Here is a 16514-nt window from a genome sequence, read left to right on the forward strand (position 1 = left end):
TTGGACTTTAAAATCTCAAGGTAAAAAGTACCGAGTTGTACGGAAATTAAGAAAACAAACTTCCCGGTTACGCGTTAAGCTCGCGACGTAGTAAATTCTCCGAAACGTAGGTTGCAAATGTTTCCTGGTCGCGTGAAAAATTATATCGCTGACAATGATCTGTAGCAACTACGTCGCTGCGCGATCTGCATATTATTCCTATTAATAATAAGCTGTGGCCAATCGCAGCTCGCCAACTGTTCCGCCAACTGTTGGCGAACTGCGCCCGCTCAGAAATAACAAACAACCGAACTCGGTGTAGTTTTCAAGTTATAACTCCGGCCGGAAGTATTTCCGGACTTAGGGACCGCGTGAACTTTCATCTTACGAGCCAGTGAAACGCGCTCCTCAAACCAGTCAGACACGTACCACGAATATCCTCTACGAGAGAGTCTACTTTACGCTCATAGGTAAAAGACCTCTTCAAACACAGTTATCTCTCGCAATGCTGAAATTAACTTTCGCAGAACGAGGTAATTCATACTCGATTGTCTCGGAGTTACTTGACTAGTCGCTTCGAGCGGAAGAAAAGAAAGGAAGGTCTGAAATCCCTTTGGCATACCGAAGTCACGGGAGTGAAGGGTCGGAGCATACCGTAAAAGACAGGGCGCGAACGTTATTACTGGATCTCGTTCTGTCGCGTGAGGCGATCCGGCAATTCCTGACGTGCCGTTTTGGCGTGAACGCCACTTTGTCATAAAGGCATTAGAGGCACGGTAGAATAAGGCTAACAGATGGAACAAGTAACGGTATAGTGGATGCTTTTACGACGCTAATGAAAGTAATTATCCTAACCGGCGCGAAGCACGTTCGTAACTTATGTACGCGTTAAGAGACAATCCTCGGGAGGAATGTCTAGCCGTCTTCGCGGCTGTTTAATTGCCGTATCGAAAAACCGACACTATTACTGCGATTATTGCGACAAACGTCGTGTATTGTTACGCGTTAAATTGCGATAGAGATGCATGCTGCTTGCATCTTGTGATCCAACGTATCTTTCATCAATCTTATATATTGTAAAAGAAGTAATAATCGGGATAAGCATACCTTGACGTACTTCCAGTGCTGCAAGAAACATAAAGAGAAAAATGCAACAGCTCGTTGTAATTACAGCGATGATTTACATATAATTAGGTCGATCGTGTGGGAAAACGCGGAGCGTTGAATAAACCGCGACTCATCCTTGGTCTTATCGTTACACGTTCGGCGTAGCACGCAATTATCGTTGCGATCGTAACGTAATTGCTTAACGCGGCTGTGATTAACTACGTTGCCGGTTAACGAATTTGACGCGGACGCGACTACTCGCGGCTGCAGAATCGGCGCCGACGAAAAGCAGCTTTCGTCGTTACGAAACGTCGGGATATGTTCACTATCGCTCTGTCCTCGGTTCGCACAGATCGTCCACTTCCTGTATCCGCGATTCCGCGAACACGGTACAAGGTCCTACAACGTGAAGCACGTGAAACGTCTGCGAGAAGCGACTCGCACAATGCGCTTCCTTTGTATCGCCGAGTAAACGAGAGTATCTCGTTTGTGAGAACAAATAAAAGATTTCGGTGAAATGTATAGTGATTCAGAAACGTCGACCTTTCTCAAGGGAAACGAATATTTCAGGGTGTCTACTCGAACTTGAAAAAAATTCTCCGAGAATTTCCTGATCTTCCGGAGAATTTGTTAAAAATTCCACGTAAAATATCAAGTAAAAGATTCCAAATATTTTTTACGTATCTTGCAAATGGAATATACATATAGTCTTTAATATTTTCATAGAAGCTTATAAATCATAAAAGAAAATTAAGGATCACTCGAGTTTCAATGATCAAATCGTTGTTTTCGGTGTCTACCGGATTAGTTGTAAAATAATATAATTAAACATTTAAAATATATACGTAGATAGAGAACAAAAGAGAATCTATCGTAGACATAAAAGAACTGCTAATATTTAAATTCCCTGGTTTTCAATAAAATTCCCTGTGAATCCCTGATTTTTCCGGGCATGAACGAATTCCCTGAGAATTCCGGGGTTTCCAGATTTTCCCAGACGGTAGACACCCTGATATTATTTGAATTTCTCATGAGGCATCGACTGAATGCGTCGTTCACAATTGCAAATTGTTCGAGCTTCGGCGCATCCACTTAGCTCATTGAATTCGAGCCGCGTTGCTCCTCGCAGCCGGACTCGCCGGGCAAGTAAGAAACACAAAAAGCTGAGAATGCAGGTAGGGTGTCGTCGCCGCATTCTGATTACGTAAGCGCCGCCGGTTCGTGCCGTCGTATCAAAGGCGTACAACACCCGGCCGAAAAGAGTGATCGCTAAAAACAGCTGTAAAAGGCTCTTTTTCTCCCCTCATGGCGGCGCGCTCCCTCCCTTCAGGCCCACCCGTTCGCCGGCGCCCCGAAGAATAAACGCTACCTACCTCACCTGCCCTACAGCCCCACCTCTAACTGCGGGCGGGAGGTGGTAAATCGGGAACGGGCACTCACGAAGAGGGTTTCCGAATAAGGTCAGGCTCGCAAGACCAAACGTGGGCGCGCGAAACCGAGCGACCGAGCGATCGACCGTGGGTCGATACTGGTAACTGGTATCGCGCGATGCGCGAATATCGAATATTGTTTTTTTCCCCCCTCGATGAAGCTTCCTCTGCGTAACGAAACCAGTCACCAGGTGAGGTGGTCTAGACGTGCAAAAAGAATACCGCGACCGAGTATGACGTCGCGTCGGGGCACGACGATGCGTTCGACGCTTTCTGAAATAACCTTTGACGGACTGACTCAGATACTCGTCAGCGCGCAATAAAGAAAAAAAGTAGATGCCTATACGCGGAATACTGTCCCGGGTATAATACCTCCGTGCGTAAAGCCTGCTCCATGTGAATGGCGTCTTAATGATCGCGGCCTTCCCCGTTGGCTCGTGTGCACCTTTGTAACCCGACATTGCGTTCTATTGTTGATATGTGCAATACCTTTCCCCTCTCTCTCTTTCTCTATATATCAAGTGACCTTTCGTTGAAACGAATATTGCGTCAGGGTCAAGGTATAATATCGCAAAGTTTTGCGTCCGCCAATTATCTACTCACATCTCGTTTGCGCAATCCGCGAATTCGATCCATCGCCGCTCTTCGCGGAAACTCCATTCGCGTTCGCCGATATGTCGACTCTCTCCCTCTCTTTCTCTCGGATAAAACCGTTCGAGATTACATCCCGAATCGCGAATGATCTAAAATTCCTCTACCCTCGGATATATCCCCTGCGCTTGGTCCACGTCACTCTCGGCGCCACATGAGACGCGTTCGTAAACAGCATCAGTGAACGTTCAAAGCGCGCATCCGCTATCCCGCGTGCGCTTCATCCGCACGTCGCGACCGGCGCGACGAAAGAAGCTCGAGCGCGGAGAGAGTGACGAGAGAGAAAGAGAGAGAAACGAGGAGGAATGAGAGAAACGGTGGGCAGGAAACGGCACGACAGAACGATGCCAGCTTACGATAATTACACGTCGACGGGACAACTCCGCCCGTATACGGCCGTGATTCGAACCATTCCCGGAGCCGCCGACCGACCTCGCGCGCCTGCCTCGCGGCTTAACTCGCTCCGGCTACACCATGACGGATGAATCATTGTCTGTATTAAGTCCTGACTGACATACGCGTTTCGCCGAACGGAGGAAAGATGCGCGGCCCCGCGTCGTGAATTTTCTCTCCCGCTTCCCTCGCTTAAGCCGTGTAACTGACAAATTAATTAGACATTCGTGGGTGTATATAAATTAATATGCAGACGACTTCATTCGCGAGTCGCGGATTTTACGGTGAACACGCGTAGACCGCCGAGACCCCTTAATAAACACATCACCGCGAGCGAGTTATCTTTTTCTCATTTTCGAGATCAAACGGATTTACCTGACGAATTTATCTGACTCATGACGAGTGACTTACACGAAGAGAAATTTATAGGAAAAATTACTATAGAATTTTCGTATAATTGAGGAATAGACCGATCAATCTGGAGTAATTTACTATGTTTTCATTCCATATAGTGCTATTTATATCCATCTATGTTCCATATATATTCCATTTATATCCATGTGCTATTTATAATTTACATTTTATCATGGAAGTATAATAATTTGTTCTACGATACAATGGAGAAAATATAAGTGTAAAGTTTAAGAAAGTATCTGAATAGATTCGCATATTATCCAAGAAAACTTTGTTAAAAATACTATATTTTTTTATTAAGAATATAATAAAAATTATGCGAGCTTTATAAATCAATATATATGGAAAAGTTTCTTAAAAAGCGAACATATTACAATACATACATAATAATCTGTACGATCGATATAGCACGATGTCGATAACTATTCTTTGTCAAGCTCTACTATCTTTTCTTTACACTATTAGAAAACATAGAACGATAGAAAAGAATTTTACATGAGAAAGAACTACAATATCTCCTCTCCGTGTATGACCTGCCGATGTAAGTTTTCTTTCATCCTGAGGTAATCAAAAGTTCGTTGAGATGTTATAAAAATCAGCGAATAAACAAACAAATAAATTATCGATCAAACAGTCGAGCATAATACGTTGTTCAGTCATCTCTCACGAATCCATTCGATAAACCGCCGAGCACGAAACTATAATTAAATCTTATCGGTGGCAAGCGCGAGGATTAATGCGGCTCCGAATATCAGAGAGGCTTATCGATTTTACCGATAATTCGATACAATCAAATCAATATTAGCCGTTTGACAAGAGTTTCGCACTTAGCAGCGATTCGCGATGAATCAACCGTCACCGTGTGAAAGCACGAGGCGTTACTTCAAAGCGTATTATATCGCGAAAGCGCGAATGTTAACGCTCCGAGAGCTAACGATTCTCAGCATTGTTCGCAGATATTCGCCGCAAAATCGCAGCTGCAATGGTTGTCAAACGCAGACGCGCACGATGCGCTCTCGTGCACCCCTCTTATGGTGGAGAATCCAGCCACACGACATAGCTCGCGGTTATTCACGCTCAGCAACTCTCACGAAGACGCACAACATTGCGGCACACAGACGGGCGGACAGTCGGTCGGTCCCTTATCGAGAAACGTTTGGCCGCGTTCTTATCCCGGACATATAATACGGCGCGGTGTCGGAACAATACACCAGAGATCAAAGCTCACCGGTATCTTCGCAATCGGTATCTACGACTTTCGCCGCGAAACGATAAACAATCACTATCTACGCGGATCACCGTATCTCGCTGCTGTGGAAGCAGAAGCTCGATATTGTAAACGGTGCAACGATCGGCCCCGCGAGTAAATCGAAATACAATACCATTTATGCAAGAGTAACATTCACCGCACCATATCGGCGGCTGAGATAAATTAGCAATCGACAGCGGAAGATACGTTCCGACGAAGAATCGGAGAAAGACGCATTGAGTGCCGGGCGGACTTTCATTGATTGTTAGTAGGGTGACTGGTAATTGAAATACTAAAAGTATGCAAATGTAATTCGAGATACGTATAGCTTTCACCTCGTTTCATCAGTTCTCTATTGACTGTACAATTTCATATACTGAAAAAAAGGGCTATCGTTCAGATAATATTAACTTGATCAAAGGAAAACATTTGCTCCAATAACCCCTTAAATATGTTTACCTCAGAAGTAAAAATATAATCGACTATATGATATCTCCTTCATATAAACATTTACTTGCTGTGTGTTACTTACTATGTGTTAAAAATGCGACACATATTGAAATCACAATTAAAATATCAAAATTTATTTTTAGAAAATATTTATTGGATAAAAAAATCTAAATTTGGGACCGATACACAGAAAAAGTGCTAGATTCAAGTAAATAATTACTTTAATACTTTTTAGCAAGTTTTTATTTGGATCAAATAAATATTATTTGAATGTAGAAAGAAGCGATACATTCAAGTAATATTTACTTGATCCAATTTACTTAATCCAAAATTTGGCTAAAATGTATTCAAGTAATTATTTTCTTGAATGTAGTACTTTTTTCTATATAGATGCAACCAATTGTACTTTATATGTACTTTATATGTGTAATATATAATTATAATTATACTTTATAACGTAACTTAATAAGACACATGATAGTATCATAGCGCCAGTCATCAGTGATGATCGCGGCATTCAACGCGTTAACGACAGAGCTATCGCGCGCAGAGGAAGCGTTCACGGACGCACGTTCGCGTGACATTTTTCCACTGATGCGATTGATACGGATACGCAGGTGAAGTTCGGCCGAACGTTTTAGGAACACGTACGCGCGTATGTATCATCGATTTGTCGCTCGAGATTTTCCACGATCGTGTCGCCCACTTGTCTTGCTCCCGAGCCGCTGCCTTCTATAGTCGTATCTCCTCGCGACCAGGTACTTTCGACCCACGTGCGTGCCACATACGCAACACGGGGGCCGCAATATCGGGACCGTGATTGCGCAACGACGCGTTTACTTATTTTTACGTGGCAGCGATTCGCGGGACGCCTACTTGTACGGTGTTAAAGAGCGACGTGCGAATGTAAAAAGGCGCGACCAACCCGCTCGAAAGCTCAGGACAAAAAGGGACGACACACCGTTGGGCCCCTTGCGTGCGTGCGTGTCGCGGAATAGCGTGTGCGTTACCCGTCGTTTTGTTATGCCTGACTCCGCGCGGACCTCGTTACCGCGCTACCACGCGTTTCCTTACTTCCATCGGCGGAGCTTTCACGCTTGTACCGTGCGGCCTATTGTCTACGATCGCGTTTCGATTCAACCACGAGTTCGTCGATTTTATACCGTTTTATTCCGCCTCGAGCATTTCGGCAATTTGCTTCGCCAAGTATCGGCATGTACTGATAGAAAATTATTTTCGACACCAAACATCAAAAATTCTTTTTTGATTTTAACCACAAAAATAGTAGTAGCAATTAGACACTGTAGTAACATTTATTGTAGTTACATGTATATTGCTGCTACACGGAAAAAATATTTTGCTGGCACAGTCAATTTCTCAATCACAGATAACAAAAAGATTTAGCAGAAAGAGCAAAAAGATTTGTTAAAAGTATTAATTGCTATTTGCTTGATATATGGACAGCAAAATAATTTGGTTATGCTAACTAAACGTTTTACTACAATAGTAAAATTATTTTGTCCATGTAACAAATCCTTTGCTGTCCGCGAAGTAGCTGAAAAATTCGCTATGCCAGCAAAATATTTTCTTGCATGTATTATTTTTGCGGTTAAAACTAAAAAGGGTATGTTTGACGTTGAAAATAATTATAATTTTCTTTCAATGTACAGATTTTCCTTCGATTCAGTAAAAAGAAAGATAAGACCAAGGAGGAAACCGCAGCTGATAATTCTTGAAATCGAGATGGCGTGAGAAGAATCGCGTGAATACGCTGAAAGGCACAGATATAAATAAAAACGAGAGAGATCCGCTAATTCGATAATCAGTCTCACCTTTTTCAAATGTTTGTTCACCCATTTCGTGAAGGTCTTCTTCTGTATAGCATCTCGTTCGTCTGCAAACACACGGAAAGAACGGAGGTATTAGAAACGTGTAATCGTCCGCGAAGTCTTTCGGTGGGTATTGTGTCATGACAATTGTCGGACGGTAACATAATATTATTTTGAAAGGTAGCGCACGTCACCGCACCTATTGACACTTACAATATAGATTACTACGAAAATCAAATTTCGCAATTCGTCACACTGATAGATATGCATAACGATAACACCGTATCGTGCCGGCGTAACGTCACGCTTCTAGTATGATTGCGAGCGTCATGACGCAACGCCACCTCGAAATAGGCCTTTTTTTAAGGATGGTCGAGGTCAGTATAACGAAATCAAAGTCGCAGGCAACCGGATCGGGTCAAATCGGAGGTTAAGCAAATAGACAAGCGAGCTAGCAAACGGAAAATCAGTCGACTTGGTAAGCCGCTTGATTAGTTAGTATGCGAGTCAAAAATCCCGACAATGCATCATATGAGTAAGAAAATGAAGCCCAATGAAAAAAAAATACAAAAAAATAAAATTACACAGAATTATAAATATATAATCATATTAATTTGAATCATATGTAAATTAAACATAAATAAATACTGTAATATTTTCATTTATATTTTGTTACGATTTGCTCTATTTTGCTCATGTTATCAACACAGAGAAAAGGGTTTCTTTTAAAGTAATATATCTATTTATTTGACTTGGATTTGTTTAAAACACAACTTTATTTAATATCAAATATCATTTTGTTTGAGTAAAAATGTTGCTTCACTAGAGTAAACTATGTTATATGATAAAAAAAAAAAATATATTTAGAGGAAATAATATTCGGCTTTTAAGGAAAACAATTTATTACATTATATATTAAATATTGTCCAAATGTAACGAAGAAATTCTTTAATATTTTTTATAATACAATATTATTTCCTTCAGATAATTTATTGTTTATGACAACCATTGTAATGTTTGGATGAAAATACAAAAGAAATATGTTATTTGACGTAAAGATATTTATTGTTAAACGAGAAACTAAACAATTCTGTTTGTTAAATCGAACATCCGTTTACTTGCTCCATTACACAAGACAAATGTATTCCAATTAAAGTAATCATATTAAGTCCAAAGAAATCTTTTCTCGGTGCATAAAACATTCAATGATTAAATATCGGCTGAATTCTAAATATCACTCGAATCTGAAATTATCATTTAAGGCTTAATTTCGTCGTCATCGATGCGAGACGCAACGAGTTTATGCAACCGCAAGGACGTCTGCGTCACTTCGGGAGCTTTCTTAAGAATTAATAATGATTATATTCTTGCAACGTAATCGCGGTTACTGTAGCATGCATAAATAAATAATGACGCACACGTTCCCGAAACCAGCTGTCGCGACCAAAGTGAATTACGTGTGGTCATTGCGTGCTTGAAATGTCGTCCGCATTAACCATCCGTAAGTTATATCGATGAAACTTCATTGCGAACACGATCATGGTAGATGGAATTTTCATTTATCGGCACTTAATCATGGATAATCGGCGTGGAAACTCATAAAACTTCGAGCTGCGATTTACAACGTGCACTCGACACGTCATCATCATAGCCCGTGAAAAGTTCACGCTATTCGAGCGACGGTATCATCGACCGGGTATGTTAGAAACGTCGTCAAGCTGACGGTAAGTGTCAGTGTCTAACGCCGCCAGACGATATAAAATAAGAGGTAAAGAGTTACCCACTGTAATACACTTCTAGATTTAGAAATATCTCGAGTGGCTTGCTCTGTGAACGATCACACTTTCCGAGTGCGCCTGTCACTCTCGTAAGAATCACCATCAGATACCTCAATGAACAAGCGTGAACGCAGTTCAACTGTTATGCCATTAAACACGTAACGTGTCTATTGTTATAAATAATATACGATTGATAAAGTTAGCAGTGAACGTGATAATGAAGACGCCAATACGACGGGGATCGCATTAGCACTAGAACCGCAGCTGAGGTCACCTTTTACCCATTTGTAGATTCTTTTCTCTCCGTTTCTTTGGATTTTCATCGCTGGGAAGCCTTCTTCATCACTGAATAGTTGAACAAAATCATAAAGTTTAAGAAGTCTACGGATAATTACAATAAAAAGAGGTGGGTCAAAAGTGATTATCCGCGCATCTAGGATCCAACTAGCCGCGGTTTTAGTGCTAATTGGCAAGTATGTAAATTCGTGCAGGATGACCTTAATTTCGAACATTTTTCCAGAATGGTGTCGGAATTCTCGCGTGACAAGTAACACGGCGGAAACTTTGTTTAGTATAAACGTACGCGGAAAGTTTATTAATGCCTTACACGCACGCACCCGCGGGGCTCCGGAATTTTACAGCTCAACTTGGGCGAAATCGCACAATTCGCCGTAATCTGCGAACCGGGCATTTGTTCTTCCCTGATTAACTCACCTCGTTGTGTGCTAGGCCGAACTTTGACCCAGTTTTAATAGCTTGCCAACAACCCCGAAATTGCATCGGATAAACGTGGCTCGGATACCAATTAATGAATGACAATATTATCATCAAAAAGGAGGTCGCGGCTTGCGCAGCGAATTAGATACATCAATGCTCCGTGGTTTATTAATTTATCGCGGTTTCGGTGCTTGTGTTATCACTTGTCCCTGGAAACTGAAAACTTGGATCAAATAACTTTCTTAAACGTCAACCCTCCTGATATCAGGAAAGTGGGACACGTGAATACGGCTCTGCTCCATTTATTTGTCAATTAGAACGTCCGTGCGTTATACTTCAATTATTTTCGCCCTGAATACGGATCGATCGTGCATCGATGAAGAGAGACACGAGAAGCGAACGTCTTGCTTAATCTCCTTCAAGTTTCGAGGAGAAGAAAATTTAGTTGCCGTAACTTTTTCACACAATCAAGTGTCACACATCTGTACGGCGCTAAATCGATTTCCGATGCTTGCTACGTTCGACTGAGCTTTGTAACATTTTAAGCGTAATTAAATATAGTTAAAGAAAGCATTCATCGAGAAACGATCTGATCTGTTACGTCGTGCGGAAAAATTCCCTGCGTAATCAGTTATCAGTAATTACGTCAGTAAGATTGAATGGAGTCATGGTCTTCCCAACAGCCGCTTCCGAATAGGGTAAAGCATCGATGAGAAATTCCGATCGTGATTGGCCAAATCATTATTAGACGAAGCTATGCCGGATCAACGCTCTGAACATGGAACGACGCCGGTTCGCAGTGGGTGTGAGCAGAGTTGATATCTCGGATATTAACCGAGTTTTGGGCCGGTCTAAACTCGCGTAGGGCAGCTTTCGATCTCTATCAGTCGTGCAACTACGACCTACTACCGATCGCGAACTAATTCCCGGAGAATCCAATTTTCAATGCCACAATCACGGAGATGGGTTTGCGTGAATTGTCGGTCATTAATCGGCGTGGTCGTAATGGCTCGTTTTCGCCAATCTATGCCTATGAACAGCCGGATCTTACAATCAGACCCGTGGAAATGTAACTACAACTTGCGAAAAGCCGTCACCTAAGGCTTGAAATCCTACGTATCTTTTCGGTTAAAAATCACATCATTCTTAACTTTGATGGTGATAGTCCATCAGTTGAAGTAAATAAATTTCTCATTTGGAGAATAAAGTTAATATTGATTTAGTTATTAATATTTTATAAAATTATTAACTAGTAAAGTTATTATCGTCTATTTTACGCCTTTTTAAACGTTTCCATATACGAAGGTAAAAGCGCATCGGTAGGAGAGGAGATCCATGAACTAATCCCGAAGAAATGCGTTCGCACATACATCGACGGATTCTTTCTTCAGAATAAGCCCTTGTTGGCACGGATGCTGGAATGTGGTAACCCCGATAACGGTGATTGATGTTACAAGGGCGGAAGATAAACTTTCAATGAATGTATTCATCGATATCTGGCCTTTTCGGGCATTTCTGACAGTAACTCAACCGATTCGCTTCGAATCGGCATCACACAATGTGTCCATTTGTCGAGTGCTTGATAAATACAAAAGTGCCGTGTTCGGACGATAATAATCTCGCTATATATAACGATATATCGCGATATTAATACACGGTCTGTGCTAAAAAGGTACGCGAAGCGATTTTAATTAAAAAAAAACGGCAAGGCAAATTGTTACACGCTTTCGTTATCTGAGAATATCTTAACCGTTTTATACGTGCACGGAGAGAACATTCGTCAAGCAACCGTATCATTCGGAAAGAACCGTGGAAGAGGCACGCCTCTCGCAAGCATGATTGACATCTACGACTTTTATACCTCGTGCCCACTCGCGAGCGACGACGCGCGTGCATTTTACGCTTCCGTTATTAATTGCCCGGCTTAGTTCCCCGGTGCGCGCTCGTGCAAGCAAGAGGAGGTCGTAACGCGCGGATGAGAGACTCTCGATTTCATAATACACGTCCTTCGCCGTCGGCAGCCGTCAAAGAACCCGGAGGAGTTCCTCTAAGCGCGCGAGCGCGTGATACGAAACCAACAACGCCGGCTGATAACGACGTAACGGGCGCAATCACGTCACGAATTGAATTACTGCCGGACACGATTGCCGGTAATTACGATAAATTAACGATCAATCCGAGACGTAGTGAAAGATACGGAGTGACGTCATCGTGCATGAGCCTTCCGGCCGTTTACTTTTGCGTTAAATGAAAAGCGTTGGGCGTCTCGCATAGTCGTCGTACGCAATCCGAGTGGGCAGAATGAGAGATTATGAAAAGCTACGGCTATTGTTTATTGTTTTTCTACTCGGCTCGCGTTTGTGAAATAGCACGCTGCGAGGTGGTCTAGGCGTGGTACATCGAACCGAAAAACGCTTCATAAATGATTTATTGCGTTGTCTCTTTCATGCGAAGATATTTAATATTACAACGTCAAACTTCGATATTTGATTCGAGTCTCGGAACTAGATAAGAAAGAATAAGAAACACTAGCCTGATCAAGCGAACGATGAAAGAGAGCCGCTGCTCTTCATTATCTACCGATTCATCTTACGTATACACGGTGACAGTTCGAATGTTCCGCACGTAGAGTATGTATATATACATATATACGCCCGACGTTGTTAAAAGATATATTAGGCGAAGAGGCGACACATATATATACACATATATATATATATATATATATAATCAGACATTTATCAAACAAACGCAGCGCAAATCGACATAGTCGACTTCCGAGTTAGTAAAAACCAATGTCACACCGTGTGAGTTGAACTCGACAGTCCGCAAAGGGACGAGACAAAAAAAAGGGGGGGAGGGGGGGGATGGGAAACTCAAAAAAAGAAACAGGAAAAACAGGCTCTGAACTCTCACGAAAAGAAATCTCGGATCCAGCATCCGCATGCCAATTCTCTGTCTCCCTCTTTCCCACCACCTACCGTGCGCCTCAATGAACATCGCCCAGCAGCCCCAGAAAGCCTGGGTGTTGCCGGTGCGGTGTTCCCCGACATCGCCACCATTGCACCACCGTTCCGGACCGTCCTCCGGGAATCCGTTCGCATTCTGACCTTTGAACTTGGAGAGAGACTCCTCGTAACCGTGCTGGGAGCGTTGCTCACGCTGGTGCTCGGCCACGGTGTCCGCCGGGTCGAAGCCGAGCCGCTCCTTGTAGTAAGCCTGGGTCGACATCCTGTCCTTCTCCGGGCCCCGGGCCGTCCCAGCGAAGTAGAGAGTGCAGGTTTCAACGTTCATGCCCGGCCACGCGAACTATCATGACACACTGTACGCGCCTCGCTCGACGCGACCGCGGAACCGACACTGGCTTTCCGCCGCGCGTCTGATAAGAGACGCCCGCTCGTAACTCGGCCGCGCGCCGAGCTCTGCTTGTTGATTATTCGCCGGCGTAACAACACTTGTTCAATCTCGTTAATCGCCCGACAACGTTCGCAAGGAGTCGCTCTGTCCCTTCGGTCCGTCGACCGGTTCGATCGGCTTCCGATTAACGCGAGTATATCTCGCTCGGACGCATCTTCGTAAACCTATCTCTCCCCTTCTCGAGTAGCGGAGGAGCTTCCAGGTTTCGGTTCGATCGTTCGTTGAGTGCTTTCTCGTTTGTTTCGTTTTTTATCCTCGTTGCTCTCTCTCGTCGGTGACGCGACGGAACGCTCGGATCATCCGCCGATTATCGCTGCTGTTTACCGCGGCCGGCGACGTGCGCCAGCTTCGGATGCTGGAACGCGATCGGGTTCTCTCTCGACCCTCTCGCGTCGCTGTTCGTGGAATCGGCCAAGGATTCTCTCACCTTCGAATTCCAACCTGTCGCGCGCGCGCGCGCGAGCGGTATATGCTAATGCGAGCGAGCGAGCGCCGTGTATATCCGCTCGACCTCGCACACGATATGGCACTTTGTGAATTCTCGAAAAACACCCGACTCGTCCGTCGCGTGCTCCCGTCAGTGACGGCACGGGGATGGAAAACCTGCGGCAACGACAACGTGCGCGAGTGAGATTATCGAACGTTGGGTAAAGGAAGTTTCAACTCGTTACGAGTTGACGGAGATGAAACGTGAGCGGAGAGAACCTTGGACGATTTCGATAAATATTCCAATTTATCCAAATGAGGGTCGTAAAATCACTCGTCTACGAACATTATGAGGACTATTTTGGTATTCTTGATTGTACAAACACGAGAATGACTCAATCGTTGCCAAGGATATGTGGTCGGGGAAAACGCTTGCTTCAATTTTTCCGCGAAAAGAAACCGAAAAGAACTGCGAGAAAATTGAGAAAACCCCGGCTTTCTCTGAGTCTTGAAAACTATACAACGATATAACTTTATTCTTAAAGATCTTTAATAATAACTTTAATCTTTAATGATCGTACAAATATGATATGGGCTATATTCCTGTTCTCGTTATCGCCAACAATGCTGTAACAGTATCCGCGACTTTAATATATCGCGTCTTCAGGAGACGATGAGTACGCTCTCAAGCGGTGATGAACACGAGAAACTGTAGAAAAATAATGGGAGCCAAGAGAAACGACGTGGCAGGTAGGAGTGGAAAGGACGATCGATCGATATATCCGTGCGAGATTAGAAATCGGCGGCCTTGATGCATGCCTAAGTAAGGAAACTCGAGAACTCGATCATGGTTACGCCCGACTATCGCAGCTATTATCCTACGCGTGTCCATCAAATTTGTAATCGATCACCCGGCAATTAAGCTAACGACCAGGGTAGGGATTACCTACCTACCACTGTAACAACGCTGTGAAACACATCACGAATAAATACATCAGGAATAAATTTTAATTTACGATTCGCCCAACTCGCAATATTTCTCAATTTCACTGATTCCCACGCGAGTTTCCCCGCAGTTTTGCGGGGAAACTCCGCAACTGCGCAATTTAACCGTATGAAAACCCGACGGAACAAATCTGCCGGAAATAAACGCGAGCAACAACGGGGGAAAATTGAACCGTCGATTGCTAGGTTAGGCGCGAAATATACCGCGCAGCACCGCTGAGAGAACGTAAGCAGAACCGGGTGGTTAACCAGGTTGGACTGATGCCCGACTTCCTCGCGTGCGAGTATCGATCGGTGTTATCCTGCAGTTGCGATATCTTTCTCTAAATCGTGCACGCGTGCACCGCGACAAAAGCAACGGCGCGAACTTACGATCGGAATGAGAGAACGCCGAGAGTTGCGAGCGGAAAGCGAAATCGGACGGCCGGCGACGGCGGACAGATCGAGCGACCCTTTCAAACTGACGATCCGCGAGGAGACTGAGCGCCGACGCATACGCCTGGCACCGGCGAGGCTTAAGACACGATGGAAGCGCGCCTCCTAACCGCGAGACCGAACTCCCCGCATATGGTAAACGGAGAATGGGTACGTGGGTGCCCCCGTGGTCGGTGCGTGTCAGGAAGGGTCGTCATGGACCAATTCGCCCGACGCCACGAAGACGCACCTATACTACCGTTCGGTAGTTGCCCCGCACTTTCCCCCTTTCTCCCTTCCCCTCTTTCGTTCTTTTCCTTCCTCTGTCGTTCGAAATGAAAAAGGAGAAAAGACGCAAAAACTCGATTCGCTGCGAAGTAGCGAGAGCTCGCGTGTATGGTAATGCATGTAGTCGCGGCGAGACGCGCATACACGCGCGATCGGGTCGATGACGCGACGCACGCTCGGTCGATCGCTGCACTTGCAGTTGTGGACCATGTCGCCGTGTGCAGCAATCGGGCCACGTACGTACGTATGCACATACGCGCGAAAGCCGTCACTCTTGCCTCCGCCTGAAATTAGAAACGGAAAGAAAACAGAATGACGCGGACGCCACGCGCCATGCGGTTAGGTGAGGTCATTCTACGCTCGTCATTATGTCGCATGGAAAGCTCGGGACGGAAAGCTCCGCTTGAAACGCCCTAGGTTCGCGGCAAAAGCCGAAGCATAAAACGAGAAGCGACATCCGGTGTGGGGAACTCGGGGGAAGGGGCCTCTCGAGAAATATATACGGGAAAAAACGAGAAACAGTCCCTCGAGAATACCAGCCGACTAGACGCGCGAAACTAATTAACGTTAAACTCTCGGGCTCGAATCAAGATGCGAATCTGAATTCAACCCTCGTTCGTCTCGTTCGTCTCTTTCCAGATCCAATTCGAGCGCATCCTCCGTCTCGAATTCAATTTGAGCTAGACTCGAACCGAGGAGAATGCATCCTTTGCCGCCCGTTGACCCGCGACGTGACTTTAATTGATCTCGTACGCGCCGAGACACGCCTATAATGGACGACGAGCCCTTGTTAATTCATTAAACGCCGAATGGGCCGTATGAGCGAACGAGTCGCGAGCTTCTCTTAATGTCCCCGAGAACTGAATCACGCGTTCTAAGAAACTTACTCTCTCGCATCGTCGAGTACATACACGTGTGCCTTATATGAGCACGGTCTGCTTGCACAGAGCGCGTCATACGCCGCGTG

General features: G+C 44.5%; 1 protein-coding gene across 30 annotated transcripts in view; it reads right to left on the minus strand.

The window, feature by feature from the left end:
• The window catches only part of LOC106744841 (microtubule-actin cross-linking factor 1), a 114285-nt gene that overhangs the window by 81341 nt on the left and 16430 nt on the right, over positions 1 to 16514 (minus strand). For 19 of the 30 annotated variants that reach the window (XM_014619900.1, XM_014619897.1, XM_014619921.1 and 16 more), the window contains exons 2-3: positions 12979 to 14017; positions 7506 to 7567 (exon numbers count right to left, since the gene is read on the minus strand). In XM_014619900.1, the coding sequence (XP_014475386.1) occupies positions 7506 to 7567; positions 12979 to 13291 (375 nt within the window). In that variant the 5' untranslated portion in view covers positions 13292 to 14017. Of the gene's footprint in view, positions 1 to 1086; positions 1105 to 7505; positions 7568 to 12978; positions 14018 to 15217; positions 15320 to 16514 lie in introns of those variants that run through there. The other 11 variants (XM_014619910.1, XM_014619907.1, XM_014619924.1 and 8 more) reach the window with 6 other exon arrangements.

The sequence above is a fragment of the Dinoponera quadriceps genome, unplaced genomic scaffold (assembly GCF_001313825.1).
Source record: "Dinoponera quadriceps isolate SergipeBrazil2010 unplaced genomic scaffold, ASM131382v1 scaffold1308, whole genome shotgun sequence".
NCBI classification, from domain to species: Eukaryota; Metazoa; Arthropoda; class Insecta; order Hymenoptera; family Formicidae; genus Dinoponera; species Dinoponera quadriceps.